Source organism: Triturus cristatus, chromosome 7 (assembly GCF_964204655.1).
Source record: "Triturus cristatus chromosome 7, aTriCri1.1, whole genome shotgun sequence".
In the NCBI taxonomy this organism is placed as follows: Eukaryota; Metazoa; Chordata; class Amphibia; order Caudata; family Salamandridae; genus Triturus; species Triturus cristatus.
The window spans coordinates 1,259,442,970-1,259,467,606 of record NC_140590.1 but is presented as its reverse complement, the minus strand read 5'-3'; the positions used below and the strand labels follow the sequence as shown (position 1 = coordinate 1,259,467,606).

At 46.1% G+C, this 24,637-nt stretch overlaps 1 protein-coding gene across 1 annotated transcript in view; it reads left to right on the top strand.

Annotated features, from left to right (window-relative positions):
* Positions 1–7,119: 7,119 nt before the first annotated feature.
* The window catches only part of TNFRSF12A (TNF receptor superfamily member 12A), a 36,356-nt gene continuing 18,838 nt past the window's right edge, over positions 7,120–24,637 (top strand). The window contains exon 1 of the mRNA XM_085618758.1: positions 7,120–7,314. Within this exon, the coding sequence (XP_085474884.1) occupies positions 7,245–7,314 (70 nt within the window). The 5' untranslated portion in view covers positions 7,120–7,244. The remainder of the gene's footprint in view (positions 7,315–24,637) is intronic.

Sequence of the window (24,637 nt, the reverse complement as noted above, 5' to 3'; positions counted from 1 at the left end):
CATCAGTTTTGATGACTGTTCACCAAACTTGGATAAACGTTTGGATTTTAAAAAACAAACTCCCAAAGTGGGAGTTTATGTTTGAAAACCAAAAAACTGATGACTCCTACATACATTGTCCCTGGGTGTATGGTTGTTATTTGTTTTTGTTTTTTTGGACTGTGACAGCCAGGCTTTACCTACAGTGATGGACAGAAAAAAAAGACATCACACCACCCTCCCTAAATAGGGTGGGTGGTGTAATGCCTTTCCTCCGTTGGGCCATCGGAGAACCCTGCCCCAACAGGGGCTCCGTCAACAGAAAGCTGATCATCCACCCGCCCTGTAGTGTGGTATTTGCTAGTCATTTCTGTATCTTTACCATTGGCTCATGCCAGTGAGCTCACAACTCCCTGTAGCATTCTTGTGCTTGTTCTAGGTCCATGGTTCTGAGTTCCTGCTCCGTGATTTCCAACTCCAGCTTCACCAGTTGGAGTTGAGAACTGCTAGAGGAAGGATCTGCAGGATGTGGGCTCCTTTGCTGTAATAAAGAAATCTTACTTCGCTTCAACTACGCTGCTTCAGTCTTTTCTGTTCATGGGAATCATTTCCACACAACCCTAAATAGGCCGCGTGGGCAATCAAATTTGTCAGCCAGGGTACTTTTAAGAAATTAGTTTATTATTGGGGTGGGATACTATCCACCTCAAGGAATAATCACAACACTTGTCAGGGTGAACCCCAAAGGTCACTAAATTAACCTGAGCACAACCCCCTGGTAGATATGGCACAGAGCAGACCAGCTTTATTCAGGGCAATGTGTAAAATATTTAGGCAGTACCAAAATGCTTATACAATCAAAATGCAAAACAATAAAAATCCCAAACTAAATTTAAAAAAAATAAAGTGAAACTTAATAAACAAAATGACACCAAAATAACAAAAATCTACTAAGAGGAACCAGAGATATTTTTTTTAAGTTTTAGATAGAAATAGAGAACAAAAAACAAAATACAGTCAATGGTTGTGGTATACTGGGACCTAGGTGCAATTTGAGGCTGGCTACGATGAAGCACAGGTTGGAAATACTAACCAGGTTAGTCGTGCTCAAAGATTTTACCTTCTGACTTAGTCCTTTAATTTGCAATCCACCACAGGAGTGCACTCCTAAAACCCCAAAAGATGATAGGGGAAGCACTTAGAGACTTACAAGGTGTCAGGTAAAGGCCAACAGCAGCGTCCACTCCAGGTCCAGTTACCACTGGTGAGCTGGGCAGTTGCAAGAATGGCCTCTTGCAGCTTGTTGCATCCCTGCAACTGGAACAGGAGGTCAGCCTTATGACCCTTGGAGTTCACTTATTTGTCCTTGGTGCAAGAGGGAGCATGTCCAGTCATTCAGGGCTCCTCTGAGGTAACAGGATTAACGGCAGACGCACGGAGGGGGTAGGTGTAGAGGAGGCAGCACCCCGGCGAATTTTCCGGTTATGTGCGGGCGTCTCTGGCTCTTGTCAGTGGAGGTTCCTTAACGAAACGGCGGGGTTTTCATCAGGAGCATTTTCCCATCATGCAGCTGTAGCCATATTATAGGTATATAGGTTACTGCCCTGTCCTGTTTGATCTTAAGGGTTTAGTTATAATTTTATTATCACGTGCACTCCACACATTATTGTTCTGGTCCTGAAGAAGCGCCAACGACCCTTATGGCGACACAGGCGCGAAACATGTTGACCTATGACCTTCTGACACTTGGGCATAGCGTGCCTCTTGGACAAGATTTTATGTAGCAGTTTATCTGCCAAGGGTTTACAACTTATACATTCGATCCTTGTTTACCCTGTATTATTTTAAATTTTCATCACCTTGCACGCACTTTCTTTCACCCTTTTTAGACCCATACCCCACACACCCACATGCACCATCCGGCAGTTCTTTAAAAGATCTCCGACAAAGAGACCCTTCGGGGGACCCGTGGGGAATTGCAGCGCCGGCCCCACGAGGAGCAACTGCCCGATGATGAAGCATGACACCTCTTGGGGTGTGTGAGGGCAACAGAGAACAAACAATGGTATTTCCACCTCACTATTGGGTCACATTTACCTAGGATGTTTTTTGTTTTTTTTCTTCTTTTTCTTCCTTTTCACCCTTCGTATTCTTTTTGCACGGGTGACTATTTGCACCCTTAAGCATGGATGACTGTTTTGCATCCGGCCATAGGAACAGTGTCCCTTTGTGAAACTGGTAACAGGATTAAGGCCATGTCTTCTCCTAGTCTTCCACAGGTCCAGGTATGTTCTAGAATAAGTGTGTGGAGATGCCACATTTATACAAAGAATGAATTAGTGAGTAGGAATAACTTCTGGGCATGCCATAAATAATGAGGTATGAGTTTCCCGGGCCTAACCCTTTTTTGAGCATTTTTCATGGTTCAAGACAGAAGTCTGGTAGAAAAAACAGTGTTCATCAACAACCAGACAGTGGATGCACAATAATTTTCTTTTGCCATCCTGTTCTTTCAAATGCCACCCCCACCACCTCTTTCCCCTGTGCTATATGTACAACCAAGAGACAGAAGTGTAGTAGGACAAAGCAGGGTCCTTTTGCAACCAGACAGGGGATATACAAGATTTTGCTTGACATCCTGTTCTCTGCCTTTCAAGTGAGCTCTAAAGTGTTATATGTAGACCATTCAAGCAGAATATGGCACTGAAGAAGGATTCCATGGCTAGGAGACGTTTGAGAGCAGATGCAAACTAGCCTCAATGGCAGGTAAAAAGAAACTTTCTTAAAGTCACCTTAGCTTAATATTTATCAAAAGTCCGACTTCACCATTAATTTGGATTTTTAAGAACTATTAGAAATAGTTGTTTAATTTTTATTCCAGCTGGTCCCATTACGGAGATGCAGTATTCAGATTTTAGTCTGGTCTCTGGTTTTCTACATAGGGCAGCCTGGCCTGCCACCATGAAAATTCACTTTTGGGGGGTAGTCACTGTAAGGACATGTTAACATTAAATTTCTACATTTCCAACTTTTGAATACAATGTATACTGCCTTGTGTACTATAACACATGCATAGTGTTGATATGTGAATTTTCAAATGAGAAGTTTTGACCTGCCGAAAGAGTTGTGTTTTTTTGACAAGCCGAATTGTAGTTTTTACACTGCTACAGTCAGGCTTATATGGTAGGCCTGAAGACGTTTGCATTGCCACTGTAGTGGAGGTTACAATATGTGCAGCAGTCCATAAAGGCATTTAACTTCCAGGTCCTGGGTACATCTGGAACTATATATCAGGGACTTATAGCTCTGTTAAATATACCAATAAGGAATATGCCAATCGGGCCATGATTATAGGTGGAGCACATTACTAATGATTAACAGGGGTAAAGTGCACAGAATTCTAATGACAACAAAACTATTGGGTACAGCAAATGGAGAACAATCCTACAAAGTCCACCGAAAGCCTATAGCCAGGGTAGACTAATCAACAGGACTTCCTACGCTACTCCATTGTGTTTGCAACAGAGTACCCTGTCTTCAAAACTTTAAATCATCCCCTTGTTTCTTACATGTCTCTATATGAGAACAAACCCTCTTATTGTGAAATGTTACATTTGTGGAATTATGCAATAAATTGATAAAAGGCCTCCTCTCTAAGTGATATTTACCAATATTAAACCTTTCAATACTAGTATTGTCTACATAATAACTTTTCGCTACAATCATAAACAAGCATTGATAGAGTCATTAGGTTTTGCCTGTGTGATTAGTAATAAGCTTTTTTTGTTGTAAGTTGTAGCTTGCTGAGTAGTTGTTCAACATAAGTTACATAAAGTCTGTTAAAGTTTTATGACTTGTATATGTACAAAAAGGCAATATATTGTGCCGTTACTAGTGGCATAGAGCGGGTAAGTAACAACAACATTTTGAAAAATTAAATGAAAGAGGGAAATAATAGAATTAATTGATGTAATAGCAATATTATGTGTTTTGAGGAGGCCTGAAAACGTTTGGGCCTAGTGCCACTGCACCTGCTGCACCATTCAAATCATGCCTGTAGTGCCTGCAAGATAATTGCATTTGTGACTTTCTATTTAGTAGTTAAATATAGCAATATTTTGTGTTTAGAGAAGTTATGACAACTTTTGGCCCTGGTGCCACTGCACCTGCTGAACCATACAAATCATGAACCTATTGCCTGTTTAGTAGTAAAATATCACAATATTTGGTGCTTAGATGGGCGACTCTAGCTTTTGGTCCTGATGCTACTGCACCTGCTGCACCATTCAAATCATACACTATTGCCTGCTGGATGAATGCACTTGTGACTGTCTTGTTTAGTAACACAATTTACCAATAATCTGGGTTTAGTGGGGTCCCTAGAGCTTTTGGCCCCAGCGCCACTGCACCTGCTGTACAATTTAAATCATGTCCCTTTTAACTGCAAGGTAAGTGCAATTGTGACTGCCTGTATAGTAGTAAACTATAGCAATTTTAGGTGTTTAGAGGAGTTCTGACAACTTTTGAGCCTGATGCTACTGCACATGCTGCCCCAATTCAAATCACCCTATTGTCTGCAAAGTAACTGTTATTGCAGTTGCCTGTTCAGGAATAAAATAGAGTAATATTAGGTGCTTAGTGGGGTGCCTGGAGCTTTTGGGCCCGGAGCCATGGCACCTGCTGCACCATTCAAATAATGACCCTGTTGCCTGCAAGATAACTGCAATTGTAACTGCCTGTTTAGTAGTAAAATACAGCAATATTTGGTGTTCAGTGGAATTATGACACCTTTTGGCCCCTGTACCACTGCACCTGTTGCACCATTTAAATCAAGCCCCTTTTAACTGCAAGGTAAGTGCAATTGTGACTGCCTGAATAGTAGTAAATTATAGCAATTTTCGGTGTTTAGAGGAGTTCTAACAACTTTCAGGCCCGGTGCTACTGCACCTGCTTCACCATTCAAATCATGACCCTGTTGTCTGAAAAGTAACTGCACATGTAGCTGCCTGTTAAGTAGTAAAATATAGCATAGCTCTTGTATAATAACGTTATTTTTAACGTGCAATGTTTATTACAACATTTAGAATTTGATCATAATGACCAAATAGATTACGTTGAAAAAAATCAATCCGATAATGCCCACAAAGTGCAAAGAAAGGTACTGAGGCATGAATAGGAAATGCAACAAACGTTCTAAGGCTAAAGCATCTGCTTTACACAACTTAGTAATAAAAAGCAAGCATTCCAGCATACTGTTAGGAGCTGTCTGCCTTTTCAGTGGCAAGAGATCGTATCTTGATAGTGAACGATACATAAACAATGTGAACAGATTTAGTATAAGTATTGTAAATGCGTGCAGCCAGGGGAAGTTAACCCCTAAAAAAAGTTACACACAAAAGGAATGAACTAAGTAATTCAGCGATGGGAACAGATAAGATATATTAAATACAAGAAATTTCACAAGCACAGCGCAAGCCCTGTGCAAGGGAAACCTAAAAAGGATATGGGAATCTAACTGACTGTATTTCTAAAGCACTCACTTGGTGCTATTCCTACAGTTCTTATTAACTAAATAGGCCAGTCTTCAGCTTTTGCCTAAAGAAAGTGAGAGAGGTTACCTGTTTTAGGTAATTGTTTAATTTGTTCCAGAACAGTGGTGACCTAGGAGAGTACGTGGCGAAGCAGATCTGACTTTGAAACTGGGGAACCGGGCTCGGCTCAACATCCTGTGATTCTGGGCAAATCACTTAATCTTCCTCAGCCTATAAAAAAGTAATGTGTTTGCGCGTAATGTAACTGGTGCTCATAAAGCGCTCCAATACCTGTGGTCGATTTCGCTATAACAAAACTTCACACAAAAAACACTGTTCGTGTGGAGCTCTGGTATCCACTCTCATAGTGTTGGCAAGTAAGAGGCCAGGCTCTGTGGGCAATGGTAGATTGGACCCAAATTAATGTAAACAGCTATAAACAATAAACAAACCACAGAGCGGTCATAAATTGTCTCTGTGTATTTAGCTGCTACAGTGCTTAATTTGAGCTGGTGGTTCTGCTGCTAAGCACCAGCACTTAATTGTCATCACCGGGCAGACAGGCTGCCACTAGGCGGTGCTATCTGGCAAAGTTAGAGATGACCCCAACAACAGTTATGTTTTGACTCAGTAGACATTAAAATTGAATATTACATGCCACCCAAGCCATTCTAATAGCTTTGGGGGGCTGAAATAGTCTGAATGGTCACTCTTGCAGAAGTGTAAATGTGAGCACTTGTGTTGTTACTATAATTCGCAGCATGGCAGGAGGAATATGTGGTACAAGCTACAGTGGCTTCCTGACGAGAGCCCGGCACTATTTTTTTTTTTTTGCAAATTAAGTACTGAGCTGCTACTATCACCCACGAGAGCCCCTTGAGTTAATCTATTTTAGAGTTTAAATGTGTGTTTTTCAAACTGAGACGGAAGCAATTGATTTTTTAGCTCAGCCTCATTATATATGTTTTATTATTTATTTTATCAACTTTAGAATACACTTCATTTTTTTTTTTTTTTAAACTAACTTTTGTGCCATGCCCTTGATGCGTGAATTTTATTCTGAGTGGATTCCAGGCACTGTGCTCAATTCAATACTGTCAATCAGTTATCATTTAATGAGTCAAAAATATATGTTCTGTTAAAGTGAAACTTCCAGACCCAAAATGCAACAAATCTTTTGACAAAAAAAAAGGTGTGGCTGAAGGTGACATGGGTCACTTTGCGTCTTTCAAAGACCCAAAGTGACCCATGTCACCTTCAGCCTCGCCATCAAAAAAATGTTGCATTTTGTGTCTGGAAGCTTGGACCAAGTGTCCCATGAACGCAGCAGCAGCGAGAAAGCCCACAGAGGCGGTCTCTGTCCCGAGGTCTGTAAACTCCGGTTTCCTGTGCAGTGGCTGTCGCGCCCTCCTTCCTCCGGTGCAACCTCAGCCTGGACAGGCTTGTGTTCTGTCTGGTTGCCGGGTATTGGGTTTCCTGCAGCCCCACCCCTACCGGCGCAGATCCCGAACCAAGGGGGTGATGTCAGGGAGGGGGAGGGCACCGCTGCCGCCTCCCTCCCTGGCGGGCCCGCCTACCAGGGGTGGTGAACTAGAACAGCGTGCCCAGGGAAAGTTCATTCATTCTTTGGAAACCCACGCAGCACGGCTGGGATCGAGGCGCTGGCAGGGGGGCACAGACGTCGTCGGGCAAGAGAACCCCAGCGTGGAGGACTGGCACGGAGCGGGCACCAACATGCAGCTATTGGGACTAGGAGCCACCCTGTTGCTACTACTGGACTTGGCAATGGGAGAGATGGCACCAGGTAAGAGGGCAGTGTAAAATTCAGGTGGAAGCTGGCTTCGATGCCAGGGTTGTGTCACACTAGTACCCCCGCTACTGCTCGAGCGAGCAATGGGGTGCTGGCACAAGGTCACAAAGTGGGTGTCACATTCACAATGCCACCCTATGTGCCAAGTTGGTAGCCTCACCCGGACACTCAACAAGCCACCACAGTAAGACTGTGTGCCCATATTAATGGTAAAGTCAGCCCTGGGCCAGGTTGGCGCGAGGTGCGGTATCCTGAGTGCACCAGCGCCAGGTAGCAAGCTGTCTTGGACGCCGACGAACCAGGTAGGGGTGAAGTGCCGGTCTTACCGCGTGCCCAAGCCGGCAGCATTGATTGTCAATCGCACGCGCTTTAAATTCCCAACCTGCAGGTGCAGACACTTCTGAGAAGCGGAACACCCATTGGGCTCACCGGGCTTCAGTCCCCCCCCCCCCCCCCCCCCCCGCATGCGTCGTGTGCGTCAGCCCAGGCTGAGACAGCATGCGGGCTGGCGTCCGTCTAATTGCAGCCGCGCCGGAATACTTCACAGGTCTTTAAAATACCATTTACTTGTTAATGAGACTTTTGTTGTGTTTTCACCCCTTCTTAGAGTCACTCTGCCTATGGTTGGAAGAATTAGCCCCCCAAAATTTGGCACTAGTTGCCCGCCTAGACGCAACTACTGTGACAGCACAAAGTTATACGAACTTCCAATCCGGGCTACTGCCGCACATATTCGCACCATAGGTATCAGGGGCCCTGGTGTATGTACAAAAATGACTACCCCCCCCCCCCTCCGTCCACTGGTTGAATAGTAAAACCTCGGCTGGGGTTCAGGGGCCTGAAAAACCTTGGTGGTGTTGCACCTGCTGCTGTATGTGCTGGAACCTCGTCACGAGCACCCCTCGGGTGTGTCATATAAAATTCTGTACTGTTTTACTATTTCCAAGACATTTGGACAACTTTAGGGGAAGATGTGTGTGCTTTATGAGATAGGTGGGAAAAAGCGACATTTTAAAATGCTTAATCCTGTGGTGGAACGAATGATAGCTGTAAACACCACGAGACAATAAGGACTTTGCAAACTACAGCTCTCGAATGCCGGAATTTAAAGGCCTGCACTTAAACTGAAACTACAAGTCCCATAATGCAAAACGTTGTGGTGTCAAGTCGGGGTTGACTTATGGTATCGAACTTGGCAGCTGTCAATTTGTAATGTGTCTAACCACCCTCCGAGGTTGTTAGATCTTGGGTCATGCGTGTTTTGGGTGTGGAGTACAGCGGTTCATCGAATGTCATGCAGCCATGCTGACTCGGGTTAGGGTGTCCTTCGCAGTGGTGGGGGGGAAACAGCACTTTTAACTGCCGGCTCCTAGTGGGAAAGGGAGAAGCGGGGTTCCATCCGGCACACGAAGTAGAGCGGACCCCCCTGCGCTTTTACGTGTGTTATCGTCACGGATTTCCCTTCAAGGGGAGTGCGCGTTCGCGGCACGTGCGGGCTCATGGAACGCTCAGGGGATGTGGGGAGGAGAGGCTTGTAAAGTGGGAGGAAACTGGAGAGACAAGAGCAAGCAACCTGGATAACTGAGAGGGCGACGATACCATATAAACACAGAGAATGGGTAAAGAGGGAATCAAAACTAAAATATAGAATAACAATTGGACAGTGAATGACAGGTAAACTGCGTAAAATAGTGCAGAGAAACTGAAAGAACATAGCGATAGAGAGTGGAAGAAATAAAAAAAATACCACAACAGACCCAAATGCTGTAAAAAGACGAGAGCGAACCTAAGGAGTTGGATGGAAGAGGAGAGAAATGAATAGACACATGGCTAAGACGAGGAAAGTCCAGAGAGGAGGAGAACAAGAAATGTGAGCGAAAAGACGACGTAACTGCGTGGCGTCAAGGTGAACGTTAAAGACGAAAGGATAAAGGGACACGTAGGGAATGGAGGAGGGACCTGCAAAGAAAGAGGCTGCCGGTCAGGGAACGGGATAATGCTTTGAAAGGAAGAAACCGAAATCACGGAGACAGTGTGAGGGGGGCGAGACGGAGCCTCGTGACGCGCAGCACTTCCTCTTTGCGCGTATGAAGCTGTGGGATGTTCCTCAGTAGCCGTTTTTCGAGGGAACTCCGTGACAGCTCAGTGACCTGAGGGATAGCTCCGCTGTCTGGAGGAAGAGCGCGTGAGATCACGCAACTCGCCGATAACTTTGTTTTCAGTCAGCCTGTGAGATTCTTGCACTTTGAGGTATAGCCAGAGCCGCTTGAAATATGGGGCAGGAGATGAACAAATTATGCGACAGGATTGACTAAAGTATACAGAAAGAAATGACCCATTATGCAGCGCAATGCAGTACATTTTGGGATAGTTTTACGACCTTATTTTGACATTTTACCCAGGTTAACACTGCCTGGGCCCATGTTTCACCTCATTAGTACCAGTTTTCCACTCCAGCAATAGAAAGTGGACCTGACTACTTTTACAAAGCAGCTTTCACTGCGCTGCAACGTGCCCCCACGCTTTTACTAACTTTTGATCATCTGAGCTAGACACAAAATGTTGTTTTCTGATCAAATCTGCAGATTATGCAGGATGATAAATTATGTGGCAAATCAGTGGCTATGCTGGAAAAGTAGCAGCTACAAAATGGCGTAATTCCAATGACCCTGGGTATAGCTCTGCTGTGTGGTTACTACTGTACATTCCAAGCCCATTCAGTCTTAGGTCGCGCTCTCCTGGTGGCACATTCAAAAGGAAAGGGGCATATTGGGCACAACATTCATTGCAGTCTGTTCGTTGCATGTTTCTCTGTCCTGGGGGTCCCACATAGAATCCATTTCTTCTTTTTTTTTTTTTCCTCCTCTCTACCTGCCCTTTCCTTTACATTCGCCCACCACTCCCTCTTTCCACCCCATCTTGCGTTCTCCCCTCTTTCATTTGCTACATCTCATATCCGTCTGTTATCCCTTATCTTCCCCTCCCTTCCAGATACTTTTCTAATTGTAATACCCTCGGTTGCTTCCACCTATCTCCCTCATATGTCCTCTTTTATCTATAGATTTCCTACACCCCCCCCTTACTTCTCCTTTCCTCCCTCGTCAGCCTCCATCTCTCTCTCTCTCCATATCCCTTTCTGCTATTGACTTCTCCTCTCCCCTTCTCCTTTGCGCTCTCTCTTTCTTGTCCAGTTCTCCACGGCGCCTGCCCTTCCCCGTCTCCGCCCCCATCGTCGACTCACTGCGAAGCTATGCCCAGACTAAGCAGTGCTTCCATTCAGGGCGAAGCGTGACTCACCGGCCCCGTGACTGCCGGTGGCGCGACGTCTCACGTCACTGTCCGGAGCGGAGGAGGGCGGGAAGGCGCGTTGCACAAGCCTGGAAATTACAAGGAAGCGGAGACAGCCCGAGTCTGGGAAAAAGAGATAGGCAGTGAATGTTGTTGGGGGGTGTGGCCCGATTTACAGATGAGAGCCGTGAGATAAACATCCTTTCTCTTTCTGTGCCCAAGGTTACACAAATAATCAGGCTGAGAACTTGGCTCGCTCGAGGCCACGTGCAGTAATGCCACATCTCCTTGTCATACGAGCCCCATAATGCATTGATACTGAGCGAGGCTAACACATGTAGTGAGGCAAAGCAATTTGTTTTCATCCACATTAAAAAATATATGGGTGACAACAAACGCTTGGCCCTCCTCCTACCAAGCTCTTTCTCCCAAATATCTTTCTTATTGAGAATGTTTACATTGTGTCGAGCTAGGTCTTAAATTCGTCAGAGCGCCTGGTAACCTTTGCAGACATTTTGAAATCAACAATTGCTGAGTGGGCCAGTGTTTTCCGAGCATAAGCCCGTTTGTGCAGGGGTCAAAATTACGAGTTGGGTGGTATTTACTGCACCCAGTGTGATCCTAACTACCACCCAGTCTCCAGTATCCCAACTTTAGCCAAGCTATTGGGAAAACAGGATCACCAGCCACTCTGCTGTCCCATCAAGCAATTCCAACTCCTCGACCCGTGCCAATCTGGCTTCATGACCGGGACACAGGACTGAAACTGCCATGGTCCACGTTGTCGACAACGCTCTACGGTTACTCGTTAAGATCTGAGCCTGCTTACTAATCCTACTTGATCTTTCTGCTGCGTTTGACAGGGTCAAACATGATGTTCTCATGAACCTCTTAAAATTCTGTATGGGTCTCTTTGGTACATCATTAAAATGGTTCTCCTCTTTCCTGTATCACACAGGAGGGCCAGGGGAGGTTAAAAGACTAGCAAGGGTTTACTCCCCTGCTCAACATATGAACTACAAAAGAAACCCTTGGGTCTATCAATGCTGCTGTCATAGCTAACAGACGGTTTCTCTCACCCACCATAGGTGGCATGCTTCATCATTGGGTACATCCTCGTACCATGATGCCTAGTGACAGTACTGGCTAAAAAACCCTCACTGAGATGAAGGAGCTCAGGGATTTGTTTTGAAAGAGAGGTATAATAAATACCCAATTGATGAGCTAGGGGTGGTGAGGGCAGCAGAGCAAGTGAAATTGATGATTAAAACTAGCTACAGGGCTCGTAAATATCTTTTAGTGCGTCCCCGGGCCAGGATTAAAAACACAGTATTGCGTAAGTTTTAAATCCACTTTTAGTGTCAGAAAAAGGTCGACATGTTTCAGCCTATAACCCTCAGCAGAGGTGTTGTGGCTTTCTTCAGGACCTATTTATCAGTGCTGCTGTTCAGTGCTCAAATTAAAAAATATATATTTATAACACATATATATTATTCTCTCACGACACATTTTGTGCAGACACACACACCAGTGAAACTGCTGATAAGGGATCCACCACCAAAGGTCTTTTGCCAGCCCTGCCTCTGCATACCTGTCTCATTGTTGTACATACATGGGTGACCCACACCGGGTGCACTAAATTTCTTTTCAGGTGCTTATAAAGGGCACTACACATAGTGGTCCTATACCCATGTTATATAATGTATTTATCCTGGATAAAAACCTCTGCTGTAAAACAACATCAGCTCCTCCTCCAGAGTAGCCAATCACCAACTCCACTTGCTAAAGAAACTAAAGACTTTCCTTCCTACTGCAGATCTCAAAAGCACTTGTGATCTCCAAAGTATACTATGGGAGTGCCACCCTTGTGGGCCTACTGAAAATAAATCTATAGCACCTCCAAAGGCTACCTTGAATGGGGCTGCTATGCTAATCACAGGCGCGGAAAAAAGCGACCATATCACCCCTGTTTTCCATTCATGGAACTGGCTACCCTATGAAGCAAGAATTCATCTTAAAATTGCTTGCATGACACACAAAGTTCTTTACTACTACACTCCATGCTATTTGGCCCTATCTGGTGGGAATAGACCTTCTCATAGCACATTCCCTACTGCTGAAACCCCAAAAATTAAACGAAAAGAAAACCCCCAAGCAAGCCTTCTCTGGAATTGGCCCAAAAATGTGTAACTCTCTTCCTCTGAGGGTCAGGACAAACCCTTCAACAACCCTCTACCTAAAAGAGGTAAAACTGTTATTGTTGAATAACTTATTTCCCCACTAACGAGACACCTCTCTTAACCTCCCTTCAATATACCTGCGCCTGGCAACATTTCTCTCTATTGCTTCCCTTGTTTTTCCATTCTATCGATTATTCAATGTCCATATCAATTGTGTTAATCGTGGATCTTCTCCTCATAACCACCTTATGTATACTGCCTTTTAACTCCCAGTTACCAGAAATGGTCATGTTGGTGATTTCTCCCCCCCCCCCCCCCCCCAGAGATCCTATGTGCTCTTCTTTGTATATTCGCTGTACAACGCTCTGATACCAGAAATGGTCTTGTACGCGCCACATAAAACTTCATGAATTAATTAAAATTGGGTTCAGCACTCTACCCTCTTCCAGGGTTTATCCTTCCACTACTTCTACAAACAACACTTACTAGATCTTCTGTTTTTCCACAGTAAGCCTCCAAGATCAGTGATCCGAGAGATCAAATATAGTTTCCGAGTCCATCATGGAAGTATAATTTCTCAAAGAACATCGGAGAGGTATGGGCCACTTGAAAGACAAATGGGGTATTTTTCAAGATGGACTTTTTTCAGGGAGGGCTAAAACTGGTGGAAAGATTTAGCTACTTTCGTGGATACGGATAAAGACAGTTCTTGAAATGGGCCAGTACTCTCGGGTACTGAGTATACTTGCACTTCTTTATTTTGAGAGGGAGAGTGCCTGCACTTCTCAGAATCAAATAAGTGCTCTGGTATAGGGTGCCTGCCCTTCTATTTTTCCATTAAAAGAGTTCTATAACTTGAGCACATGGCCCGAAGAAAGTCAGAGCAGTGGAGGATAAATTCTTGAAGTACTGGATCTGGATGCGAAGATTTTATTTGCCTCTATTAGTCGTGGATCTCTGTAGATGGTCAGTTTATCAAAAAGGTATGTTGTGGTATCCTGTCCATCCCTGGGGCTTCGAAGGGCTGCTCTTTCAGCTCATAAGTAGAGTCCCTAGGAAAGAGCTCATCATGAGTTAGGAAGGGGCCATAGGCTGGTGAGCGGTACTGCTCCTGAAGCTCAATGGTAGAATTTATTACAAGTTTGTGTATGGGTCATGTACTAACTAGTGAGAGGAGTTGCTCTATTCGCTCTGTGCCAGATTGGCACATGAGTCAACTTCACGTTTCCTTTCCTTGGAAAAATTGAAAATGCTTTACTCAGTTTCCAGAGTGGAACCTAGCACAGTGTTTGCTTGTCTTGTGGGGCGGCCAGGATTCTGCATAGCTGTTTACGTGTTAGGAGCAATCTGGTGGAGCTTAAGACATTCTGTCCTGGCTCAATTTTCGGGACCGGTCTGAGAGATGGGCCTGTTGTTTTTCTAAAAGAGTTTTTAAAACTTTTCAGAAAAACATCACATTTATTTCTTTAATTTTGCGGAGATTTAGAATGTACACAGTGATTGTTTGTTACCTATTCGGGAAAACTCTAATTCCGCGAGACTGGTGCTTCCAGCATATACAACCACCGCTTAATTGACCAGCCTAAATGTACGAGTACTGCTAAAAATGGACAATACACAGTAGTCGTCTCACAATACTATGTGTTTTAACTATATACCTTGCACGTTATTCTTTTTATTTATTAATAGTCCCATTTAATGGGCATACAACCGTGTGGGTGGCAGACTGCATTACATAGAGCAGTTTAACAAAACCTTTTAAGACATACAGAACATTCACATAGAATTAATTTCATGGGGCCAAAATATACAGCATTAAATGGTATTGGGGGCAGAAAAGAGTATCCGTAACTACATGAACATTTTTTTACAAGAATATTTGCAGTAGCCACTCTGGAAAAATGAGTTTTCGGGCATTACACCAATTGACCCCATCATGGGCATTCTCAGGGCCATTTATAGGAGGAGGTTTCACTGAAACACAAGGATCTTCCAATCTTTTATGTGTTTAATAGACTGGAGATGTACAAATGGTGGGTGGAATGGAGTTCCACCCCCTGTGCATACTTCCTGAGAAGAACTACTTTCAAGGTTTTGTCTTGTGGCCTTTTCAAGAAGGATGCTATGGTCTTGAAGGTGATATCGCCCCTCCCCGTCCCCAAAAATGACATGATTCTTGGAAAGATAATGTAGGGTTCTAGAGTGGATTGCCTAATGTGTGGTGCTGGTTGGCTTGAAGATACTCCTTGCATCTGTGGGAAGTCACTTCAAAAAGATTAGGATTGTTAAAATGTGATTGAATATTTTCGAGTCTGTGGCAAGCCCAGCAGCAGCATGTGGGTATGCTTTGAGACGAGATAGGTGCAATTTGGGAATTCCTATGAGGCTGGAGGTACCATCGTACAAACTCGAGCGCACGGGAAGAGCTACTTGTTTCAAATCTAGAGCCAGAGTGACAGGTTTAGTTCCTCATTGGATTTATAGTTGGAACTCCGCCCCTTTTGCAAGGGCGTTGATGCGAGCTTGTCGGTTAAGGTTTTTGTCCAAGATGAAGATGTTTGGAGCAGGTTCAGTTTAACATGATTTTGCATTAACCGTGCTTGAATATCAGCAAGAATTCAGGTCACAAGTTCTACATCTTTCTGGGGGAACTTTTTTAGATGGAGCTGGATATTGTCAGCATTAAGGTGGTGCGATATAATGATAAATAGGCAAAGGGTTCCATATATGGACTGAAGAAAGTAGACGAGATGATTGAACATAGGGAACCCCTTAAAGCAGTAAATTGGGGTTAGAAAGAGAGTTGACTATGATTGTCCAATTAAGACGAGAAGCCATGAAGAGGCGCGTCATTTAGACCCTTCTCTTCTTGGTGATTTCATCCTATTGAAGATCGCAGAAATGTCAAGGAGGATTGGGAGTCAGGAGTCAACTTGTACCAGAATGTGACGTGCTTCCTCAACTGTTTCTAAGGTTGTAGTCTTTGTTCCCCGTCCTGACTGAAGGCTGATTGGTACTTAACAGGGAGGTCATTCTCCTTTATGAAGGGTTATATTTGGGTATCCAAGCAGCTCTGTAGTACTTTTGCTAAGGAGGGTAAATTGAAAAGAAGTGGAAATTGTTCAGATCTTCTAGATCCACCATATGCTTTTTTAGTTGAATTTGGAGACCTGGGTGTCTCCCGGTTTGAGGGCAGAGGACTGAGCACAAGGGAGCCATCCTACCAGTGAGGCTCCCGATCATCCTTGGTGCCTGGTCCCACCACACCTTCTGAGCCAGCTCCAATGCAGAATCTGACCACACCAAGGGGCCGAGGCTCCGGTCATAGACAGCTGGGGTTCTTTCTGCCACAGTGGCACCCATGATGTCTGATTCTCCTCAACTTTTCGGCAACGGCTCATGCTTTTGTATGCAGAATGCGACGTGACTGGTTGGTAGCTACACATTATCGGTAGAGTGACCCGCCAATGTGTCTCCTTCAGTCTGCTCAACAAATCTGTAAAACTTGGCTTCTCCTGGGCCAACTCCTGCTGTTTCCTTTCATGCCCCAAATAGGTCAGCAGTCTCTCGTACATCTACACTGCTCTGCAAACAAGCATTATTGAAAGCATTAACATGTCAGCAAATATGCATGCTGAATCTATCCAGTGCACATTAAGGAATCTAATGGAGCCGGCCACCGTTGACAAATTAAGGAATGCCTAACGAGCTGGATAGATCCCAGCGGGCTCTGTCTACATCTAAAGAGCTTTATCATAAATCCAGCTGACAACACAGGCTCTGTAGACCTACTACTTTATTTAAGTCAGTATGTGAGCTGAGATTCTGTTTGCTTCCTCTCCGAAGTGTGCTCAGAGCTCCACTATCAATTTACAAAAAGAATAAAATAAGTCCCCAACCATCTGGTCAGACTATATCAATGCCTCTTTTTCACATGACCAGAAGTCCGCTAGCTCTCGGCACCCCTTTAGCTATCGGTCCGCGCTTTGGGGTGACTGGTTCCCGTTGTGTTGGAGAGAGGTTAGGCACAAAGAATCTTACATAGCCATTTATTAATCGCCCTCATGTCCAAAATGATGAGGATGTACAAAAACAGTAACAAATGAGAGTACGTTGATTAAATATAAAGAAGGACAGGGAAAAAATAAACAGCTAAAAACAGGGGAAAAAATAATTCATTAACACTTTTCAGCACAAAAAGGATATATTCCACGAAAAAAGGGGGCTTTTTCTGTGATGCAGGCTCTACTCCGTTTCCCCAGGGCAGGGCATGCCTGTACTCTGCCACCCTAGTGGGCTACAGCCAGCCATATTTAGAGATTTCCATCTGCCTGGTGGAGATCTCATGCCTTCAGAGGAGTCGCTGTCTTGTTGAAAAAGTAATCTAAACAGCCACACTAAATAGGATGGACTGTTTAACCCCTTCAGCGCTGCGCGGATTTCCGCGCAGTGCTGAAGGTTCTGAGCGCGGGCGGGGCCATGACGGAACGGTTCCGTCATAAGCACAGCCCAACCGACGTGCATGACGGAACCGTTCCGTCATAAGCGTCGAAGGGGTTAAGGTACTTGGAATCAATGTCGGGCCTAAGTTCCCGCCGGAGGAGTCAGCGGGGGATCAGTCGGTGGAAAAAAGGTGGTTCGCCTGACTGTACCTAGAGCGGGTGGATTGTCACTTTGGTGGGATGGTACTCCACATTTGTGGCAGAGCATACTGTCCGCCAAACTCAAAATAACCTTCTAAGCCTTTGAAGCCTGAAAAAAGGCCACAGAACAAGGCAAATATCTGGTGGAAGAGAATTTGACAAATGTGGAGCAGCTGCAGAGAATGTATGTTTGGAGAAAGCTGCCTGTTGAAACATAAGAAATTCCACCCCATGAACTGCTTAAATCCTACCCCATGAACTGCCCCTCTCTGGAGCCTCAGATCCTCAGCTTGTGAGCGAAGTCAACAGGCTGACCCTGAAAAAGGCTGTGCAGGCAATATTCATCCCAGTCCTAAAGTGTAAGGGCAACCCTTGCAAAATAAAAAAACACTGCAGTAATCTGATACAGTTTGCTAGTGCCAGAAACCAAACGGGCAGTAGTGTGCAAAACCGATTTCAAGGGCAAAAAGTGCATTACTAGGTAAGCCAAGCAACTGTGTTGCCTTCTTCCCATCTCTGAAATCTTCATTGCTAGTTTAGCTGCCCCGGTGAAACTGTGAAGGTGGTTGCAAAGACCACACAATCAGTCTCTGATCTTCTTACAAAATCGGGATTTCTCTCAAGCCAGGATGAAGGCTGCCACTTTTGGGGTGATGCGGTACAAAAGGGGGTGGTGATGGACGGAGCATCAGAACCAATCAAACACTCACAGCCAGTCAACAGATCTGGGTTTGATCCATCACCGTTCTTTAGCCCACTCTGCCACCCCAGTTCAGACAAGGCCATATGCAAATCAGTCTGACCCTGTGCATCATGGGAACAGTCCAGCCCGAACTGCCAAGCCATGCCTTCCCTGGACCGGAAACAAGCTTCCTAGGACTGGTTTCTGGCATTTCAGCCGTCTTCAGCCAGGCTTGCTTGAATCCAGTGACAAAGTGAGCAAGGGACTCACGTCTGAGCATACCCTGCCAACTTATGGCGAACAAAGCGGTACAAAAGGGGGTGGTGCAGGCAATATTCATCCCTGTCCTAAAGTGTAAGGGCAACCCTTGCAAAATAAAAAACACTGCAGTAATCTGATACAGTTTGCTAGTGCCAGAAACCAAACAGGCAGTAGTGTGCAAACCCGCTTTCAAGTGCAAAAAGTGCATTACTAGGTAAGCCAAGCAACTGTGTTGCCTTCTTCCCATCTCTGAAATCTTCATTGCTAGTTTAGCTTCCCCGGTGAAACTGTGAAGGTGGTTGCATGCTAACTCTAAGACCACACAATCAGTCTTTGATCTTCTTACAAAATCGGGATTTCTCTCAAGCCAGGACGAAGGCTGCCACTTTTGGGGTGATGGACAGTTTGCTTTGCGCTGCTGGTGATTGGCACCGTCTGCTTGAGCTTTCTCCTGATGTATTTTAGTATGACCACAGGGCTCTCCTGTTCATTCTGGTAGTGTGCCTGAGTGTGCGTGGCGTGATACTTGGAATGATTTGTACTTTCATTTCCTAGTAAGATCGAGTGTACTGAAGTGTGTCCACCTGGATGCTTCCTCCTCTTCCTCGCCTCTCCCTGTTGTGGGGTTTGCTCCAGGAATCCATCTGGTCTTCCTCTGATTGGAGCCAGCCTTTGGTATGCGCGACCTGGGCCCCCGCCCAGGGCGCCAACCTTTAAAGGGGGGCGGGGGGGGGGGACTGTCTGCTTTAAGGTTTTTAAAACTGGAGGTCTCTCGCTTGCCTCCTGTGATGCATTTTAAACTGCTTTTATCATTTTACGTGCAGCAGGGGCCGTGCTTTGACACCCCATTAACCCCTTCTTTCCCCTCCATCTTCTTATCTGCTCCTTCCATCCACTCGCAGCCCCTCACCAACAACTTGGCCCCAGCAAGGGATGCGCCGGGGAGGATTGGAGCGGTTTGTGCTAGAGGCCTGCCACTGCTCCAGGGGTAATGAGTCGGGTTTCACCCGTGAACGCCCAAGGGCCTCCTGCCGTCTGGTTTTACCCTCCAGCAGTCGGGAGGGTGCCAAATGTCTTTCGTCCAGGCCGCCAGCTGAGCAAGTGGCCGGCCCTGCTGGTGAAGAGCTGTGGGGAGGGTCTCCATCAGTATGCTTCTAATACAAAACGAGCTCTTTGAATGCCTGAAGAACCTCGTCTCAAACTGATAACTGGTGAAACTCCATTCATGCAGGATATCTGCTCCTTGCATTGCCGCGACTATGCATGACTATTCAAGGATGGTCCCACATCTTGGCGAAAGGCAGGTCGCACCTTCATTGGTGGGCTGAGCTAGGCTCTTCTGGGTTTTGATAGGATCCAGATTGTCTCCTTGTTTGTCATAGCTCTTGAAAAGCTCAGAGACTCCAATGGGAAGAATTTTAGGAGTAGTGCAGCCTTTCACTGTGTCCTGGGTGGGTGGCCATGAGGTTCTTATTAATGCCTTTAATTACTGTGGATCCCAACAATGGCTGTTCCTCATAAGGCTGCATGCCACCTTATTAGGGCGCCAAAATAAGATCGTATGGCTTCCCTTATGAAATGACTCCACTGGTTGCACCCCACCCCCGCTACACTTAAGAACAAATGTTCCGAGGTTAGCTATTCTTATAGTAAACCTGAGATTTCAAAATCTGATATATAACGTGGAGAAGTGTGGCTCAATGATTAGAGCGGCAGACCCTGATGCAGAGGTCTAGCCCGGGACCAGGGTTCAATTCCCCGCCTCGGTGGGTCTTGGGCTCAAAAAAATTCCACGGACCTGATAATTCTCGCCTCGGTGCCTATTCCAATCATGGAGTCCCACTCTGCAACTCTGGGCAATAGCTTGCTTAATCTCCACAACGGCCCCCACAACGCTAAGGATGCCTGGCCTCCACCTTGGGGGTGCCCAGGAGTGGACGCCTCACAGGGAAAGCCAGGATGGGTTCCACAGCGGTATTCGGACAAGCGCCTTGAGACCCTTGCGGGTGAGTAGTGCGCTATACAAGTATCAAATTTACATTTACATTTAACATATGTGTAAACGAACATTCACCCAATGTGCCATCTTGGCACTGAATAACAGATAATTATTGTTACCCAACTCAATGGTACTCATTTTATTGACCTAAGAATGATGAAAGGCTGAGTGGACCCGTGGGATTTTAACCTGTTACCATGAGGTCAAACACTGACCCCTATAGTGGACGCCTTAGTCCACTAAGCCACCTGGCCTGGCTAGTATATCTCTACAAGGTATGTAGATATGGAGTTCAGAAAAGTAAATCTATAATTACCTTTGTGATATTTTGGTCCTCTGTTCTTATGTCCCATGATCTGTTGACCTCACTCTGGATGTGCCCATCAATCATATCACAGGGCTGCTGTCCATTTCCTGTTTGCGTCTGAATGCCTATAGGACAGGCAAGAAGTGCAAACAATGCGAAAGTAAAAAAAAAAATACGCCCTTATAGCCCAGTTTACTCTCTGAACTCACCACCTGGGTGAAGAAAGGTTGATGCCAGTGGTGCCACGGGGCACGCTAGGGTACCTACGTTTACCCCTAATTGGCATCGGACTGTATTCTGTAAGGGTTAGTGCACCTGGAAGATGAAGTCCCACTGCGTTTGCGAAATGTGGGGTTCTCACAGTGCCACGCGGCCCTCTGCATTTTCACCGAGCAGGACTTTATTTGGGCTTGGTACAAAAAAGTGAAAGGTGACTTTCTTCCGCGTGCTCTTCAGAGTTCAGCCGCTTCTCCGCCGGGCGGGAGGGGGGCCCCTCGGGTGGGGGTGAGGATGGACGGTGGGGAGAGTCACCTCTTTCTGCTGGGCCTGAATGAACGAGTGAGTCAGAGCGGTTTTCCGTGTCCTGGTAGCATCTGCGGGGGCGGCTGGGAGTCATGGCATGCTGATGCTGGGAGCAAAGAGAGGGTGGGAGGGGGCGACGGTGGGATCAGGGAGGGGGTAGCCAAGTGTCGAGAGCATGAGGGAGATGGGGGAATGAAGGGTCGGGTACAGAAGAGGGAGCACTGAGGTGTGTAGGAGTGGCGGGAGATGAGACCAGGGGGTGGCCGCTATAGCCTACACCGAGACTCGGGCGCTTCGAAGGCACCGATGAGCGAGGGTGGAGCCAGAAAATGAAAATACCCCCACGTTGAAATAAAAGCTCTGATGGCACCAATCAGTAGGCACGTGATCCCAGCCCAGACGTACTCCCTTGTTGTATCTTCTATCTACCACGTTATCCTTTTAGCTTTCCACTGACCCACTGGAATTCACTATTTCACCTTAATGTTCTGTCATGAATCGATTTTTTTGATCTTATCTCATTCAATCTTTCATCCACTCTTCCATTCATCCTGCCACCCTTTCACCCATTCATCCAGTCATCCATTCATGCATCCTTTCACCCACTCACCATCCCTCCCTTTCCTCTACCATCCTTTCCCCTGGCCATGAACCTATCCATCCCCTTTACTCTGCCACCCTTTCACCTTCCACCCTGTTATCCACCTACTCATACATCAACTCTGCCATCCTTTGACCATCTCCTATCCGTCCACTCACCCAGTCATCTCTTCAACCTGCCATCCTGGATGAATGTATAGGTGGGTGGGCAGGTGAAAACTCACACATCCGCCTATCCCTTCGTCCTTACTTCTATTTCCTTTCCTATTTAAATATCTTTTGGTTTCCTTGCTGCGCTTTCTCTATCGTGTTATTTATTCATTAGCGTTTTTTCCCCCTGCCTAGCTGCAGACAGAAGAGGCCCAAAAGCCGCACTCCCCCGTAGCTGCTAAAGCGGAAAGGGGCGGGGCTTCACGACACTTCTGGCCTTGCGGTATCACGCAAGACACCCCCGCCCCTGGCACACACGGTATCACCCGAGCCAACCCCCGAAGAGTGCGCGAGGGTTCACCTGAGGCCCCTCTGACGTAGATGGTGAACCCCGCCGAGGAGTGACAGGTCGCTTGGCTGCAGAGGTACAACGTAAGGCGTCAGTTCAGAGGTCAGCCTGAGGGTTGTTTAGGCAACCCCGAGGCAGAGATGTAGGAGGGGAACCTGTAGCTAAAGCATGGGTGGTACAAGTCACTAAGAATTGAGGTGCATTGACAGTGTGAGCAGTGTGCAGGCCCGTAGAAGGGGGTGGGTGGAAGGAATAATATATATTGAAGGACACGTGGCATTAGCGTGGGTGCCCGCAGGGTTGAGGAATGCGGAGAATGCAACAGGTGTGGATGAGTGTGTGTGTGCGGAGCGATGAGAGGAGAGATAAAGACGCGGCCGGGGAGGGAGGGGTGGGTGCTGCGGGGCGGCAGTCCCTGCAAGGCCCTGGCCCGCCCCCCCCCTTCAGCCTCTTCCTGCAGGATGTGTCATCAGGGCGCCTCTGATTCACCCTCTTTGAAATGGTGTTTCTTCATCTGGAAGGAATGTCTTTGGCTCCTCAGGGGGGAGGTTTGGGAAGGAGCCTGCCCGCTCCCTGCCTGCCTCTGAGCAGCCAGAGGTGCAGGGAGTTCCTCCCTCGGGCTGCAGAGTGCCTTGTCCCTCGCCAGTACTTTGATGGGGTGGGGTCGGTGCTTTAAATGGATATATAGAAGTGCATGTACTCACTCTATAAAGTACTTGTTTGCTCCTTTGAAGTGCCGGTACTCTCCCGTTAAATAGATTGCAGCAGCAATGACATGGGCAAGTGCTCTCTTTCAAGTTAAAGAAGTGCAGTACCGTACCGGACAGTACCTGCCCATTTAAAGCACTGGGTGGGTTGTAGAGGTTGGCGAGCCTGGCACAAGCCATATGCCTGGACTGGCTCTGCTGGAAGTCCATTGAAACCCTGGAGCTAAACACGAGCCAGCTGTCTGCATGGCGCTCTCGCCTGAGAGGAGGGCGACTGGGGTTTTAGACAGGTGATCATGTGGCTGTTCTAGAATGGTGTGAAATGGCCGTTATGCTACTGATTTTTCAAACACATTACATCACAATCCGAGTAGGATCGGTAACTAAAAACACACAAAAAAACACCTGTGAAGGGCGTGCAATCAAAACGGGGATGCATGTGGGGGAAGCAACATGGGAATGGCAACAACACGGGGAGCACAGAAGCACAGGGTGATACAGAGAAACATAGAGATGAGGGGAGCACAGAGCGGAAGGTAAGGCAGAGTAACCTGGGGACACAGAAACAAGTAGCGAGTCAGAGCAACACTGAGACAGGGGCCAGAGAAGCACACAAGGGAGACAGCTGGAAACACATGTACGTTCATAGAGTGCTTAACTAAAAATAGGAAAGCAGCACAAAAACGAGCAGTGTAAGGACGTAGTAATGTGTTCATGCTCCAGGGGAGGGAAAAAGGGACAATCTCGCAATGGGGAAGTAAAGCCCTCACAAGTCCTCAAATAAATGAGTGACAATGTGGTCAACCATTGGTAAAAAATGGCAAGCTGTGAGCCCACTGTAAGCTAACAAAACGTCTTGCAACAGACAGTACATTCAAGACCTAAAAAAGCAAAGTGTGAACTCTTTGCTGAAGTCTGTCACTTCACTTTTGCCACAGTAAAGACATGAGACCTCTTCATTTTGCGGTTTCACTGAGGTGTAGAACCTTTCCTCCTGTCTGAGACCTAAAGTAACAGAGATTGGGGGTGGATTGCACTATGATAAGATGGGTCAGGATAGGAGAACAATATCAATCTAGTAACTGAATTGCACACTCTGCAATTGGAGATCTTGGCTTTAATCCAAGCTCCATTCGTTACCAAATTGTGTGATCCTAGGCAATTAATTGGTTATAGTATGCCCCCCTTTCCATGAAAATCACGCGAGAGCATCTTCAAATAATTCTGTGCATATTTCATGCTGGACACAAACCTTTCTTCCAAATGTTTTAATAGAATGCAAGGTTGCTCCATCTATAATAATATAGGCCACATGTAGAGGGCACTTCACAAATGTCTTGTCTCTTAGTTCATTCATTCATGGCGCCTTCATCTGTGGGCTTGGGAGGAGACAGATGCATGTTTACATTGCATTTAAAGCAGCTATACGAGAGTGAAATTATGCCGCATGGTAAAGGAATCCACTGTTTTGAAGAGTCTTTATTATATTTTAACAAGATGCTTGTTGCACAACTTATATGCAAACATTTTGATGGCTTGGCTCATTCTCTTGAAGCCACGTATGACTTTGGGTGGGCTCCTAGTAATTTGATAGCTTGCTCCACAAAGTCACTGCATCACTGGCCAGTA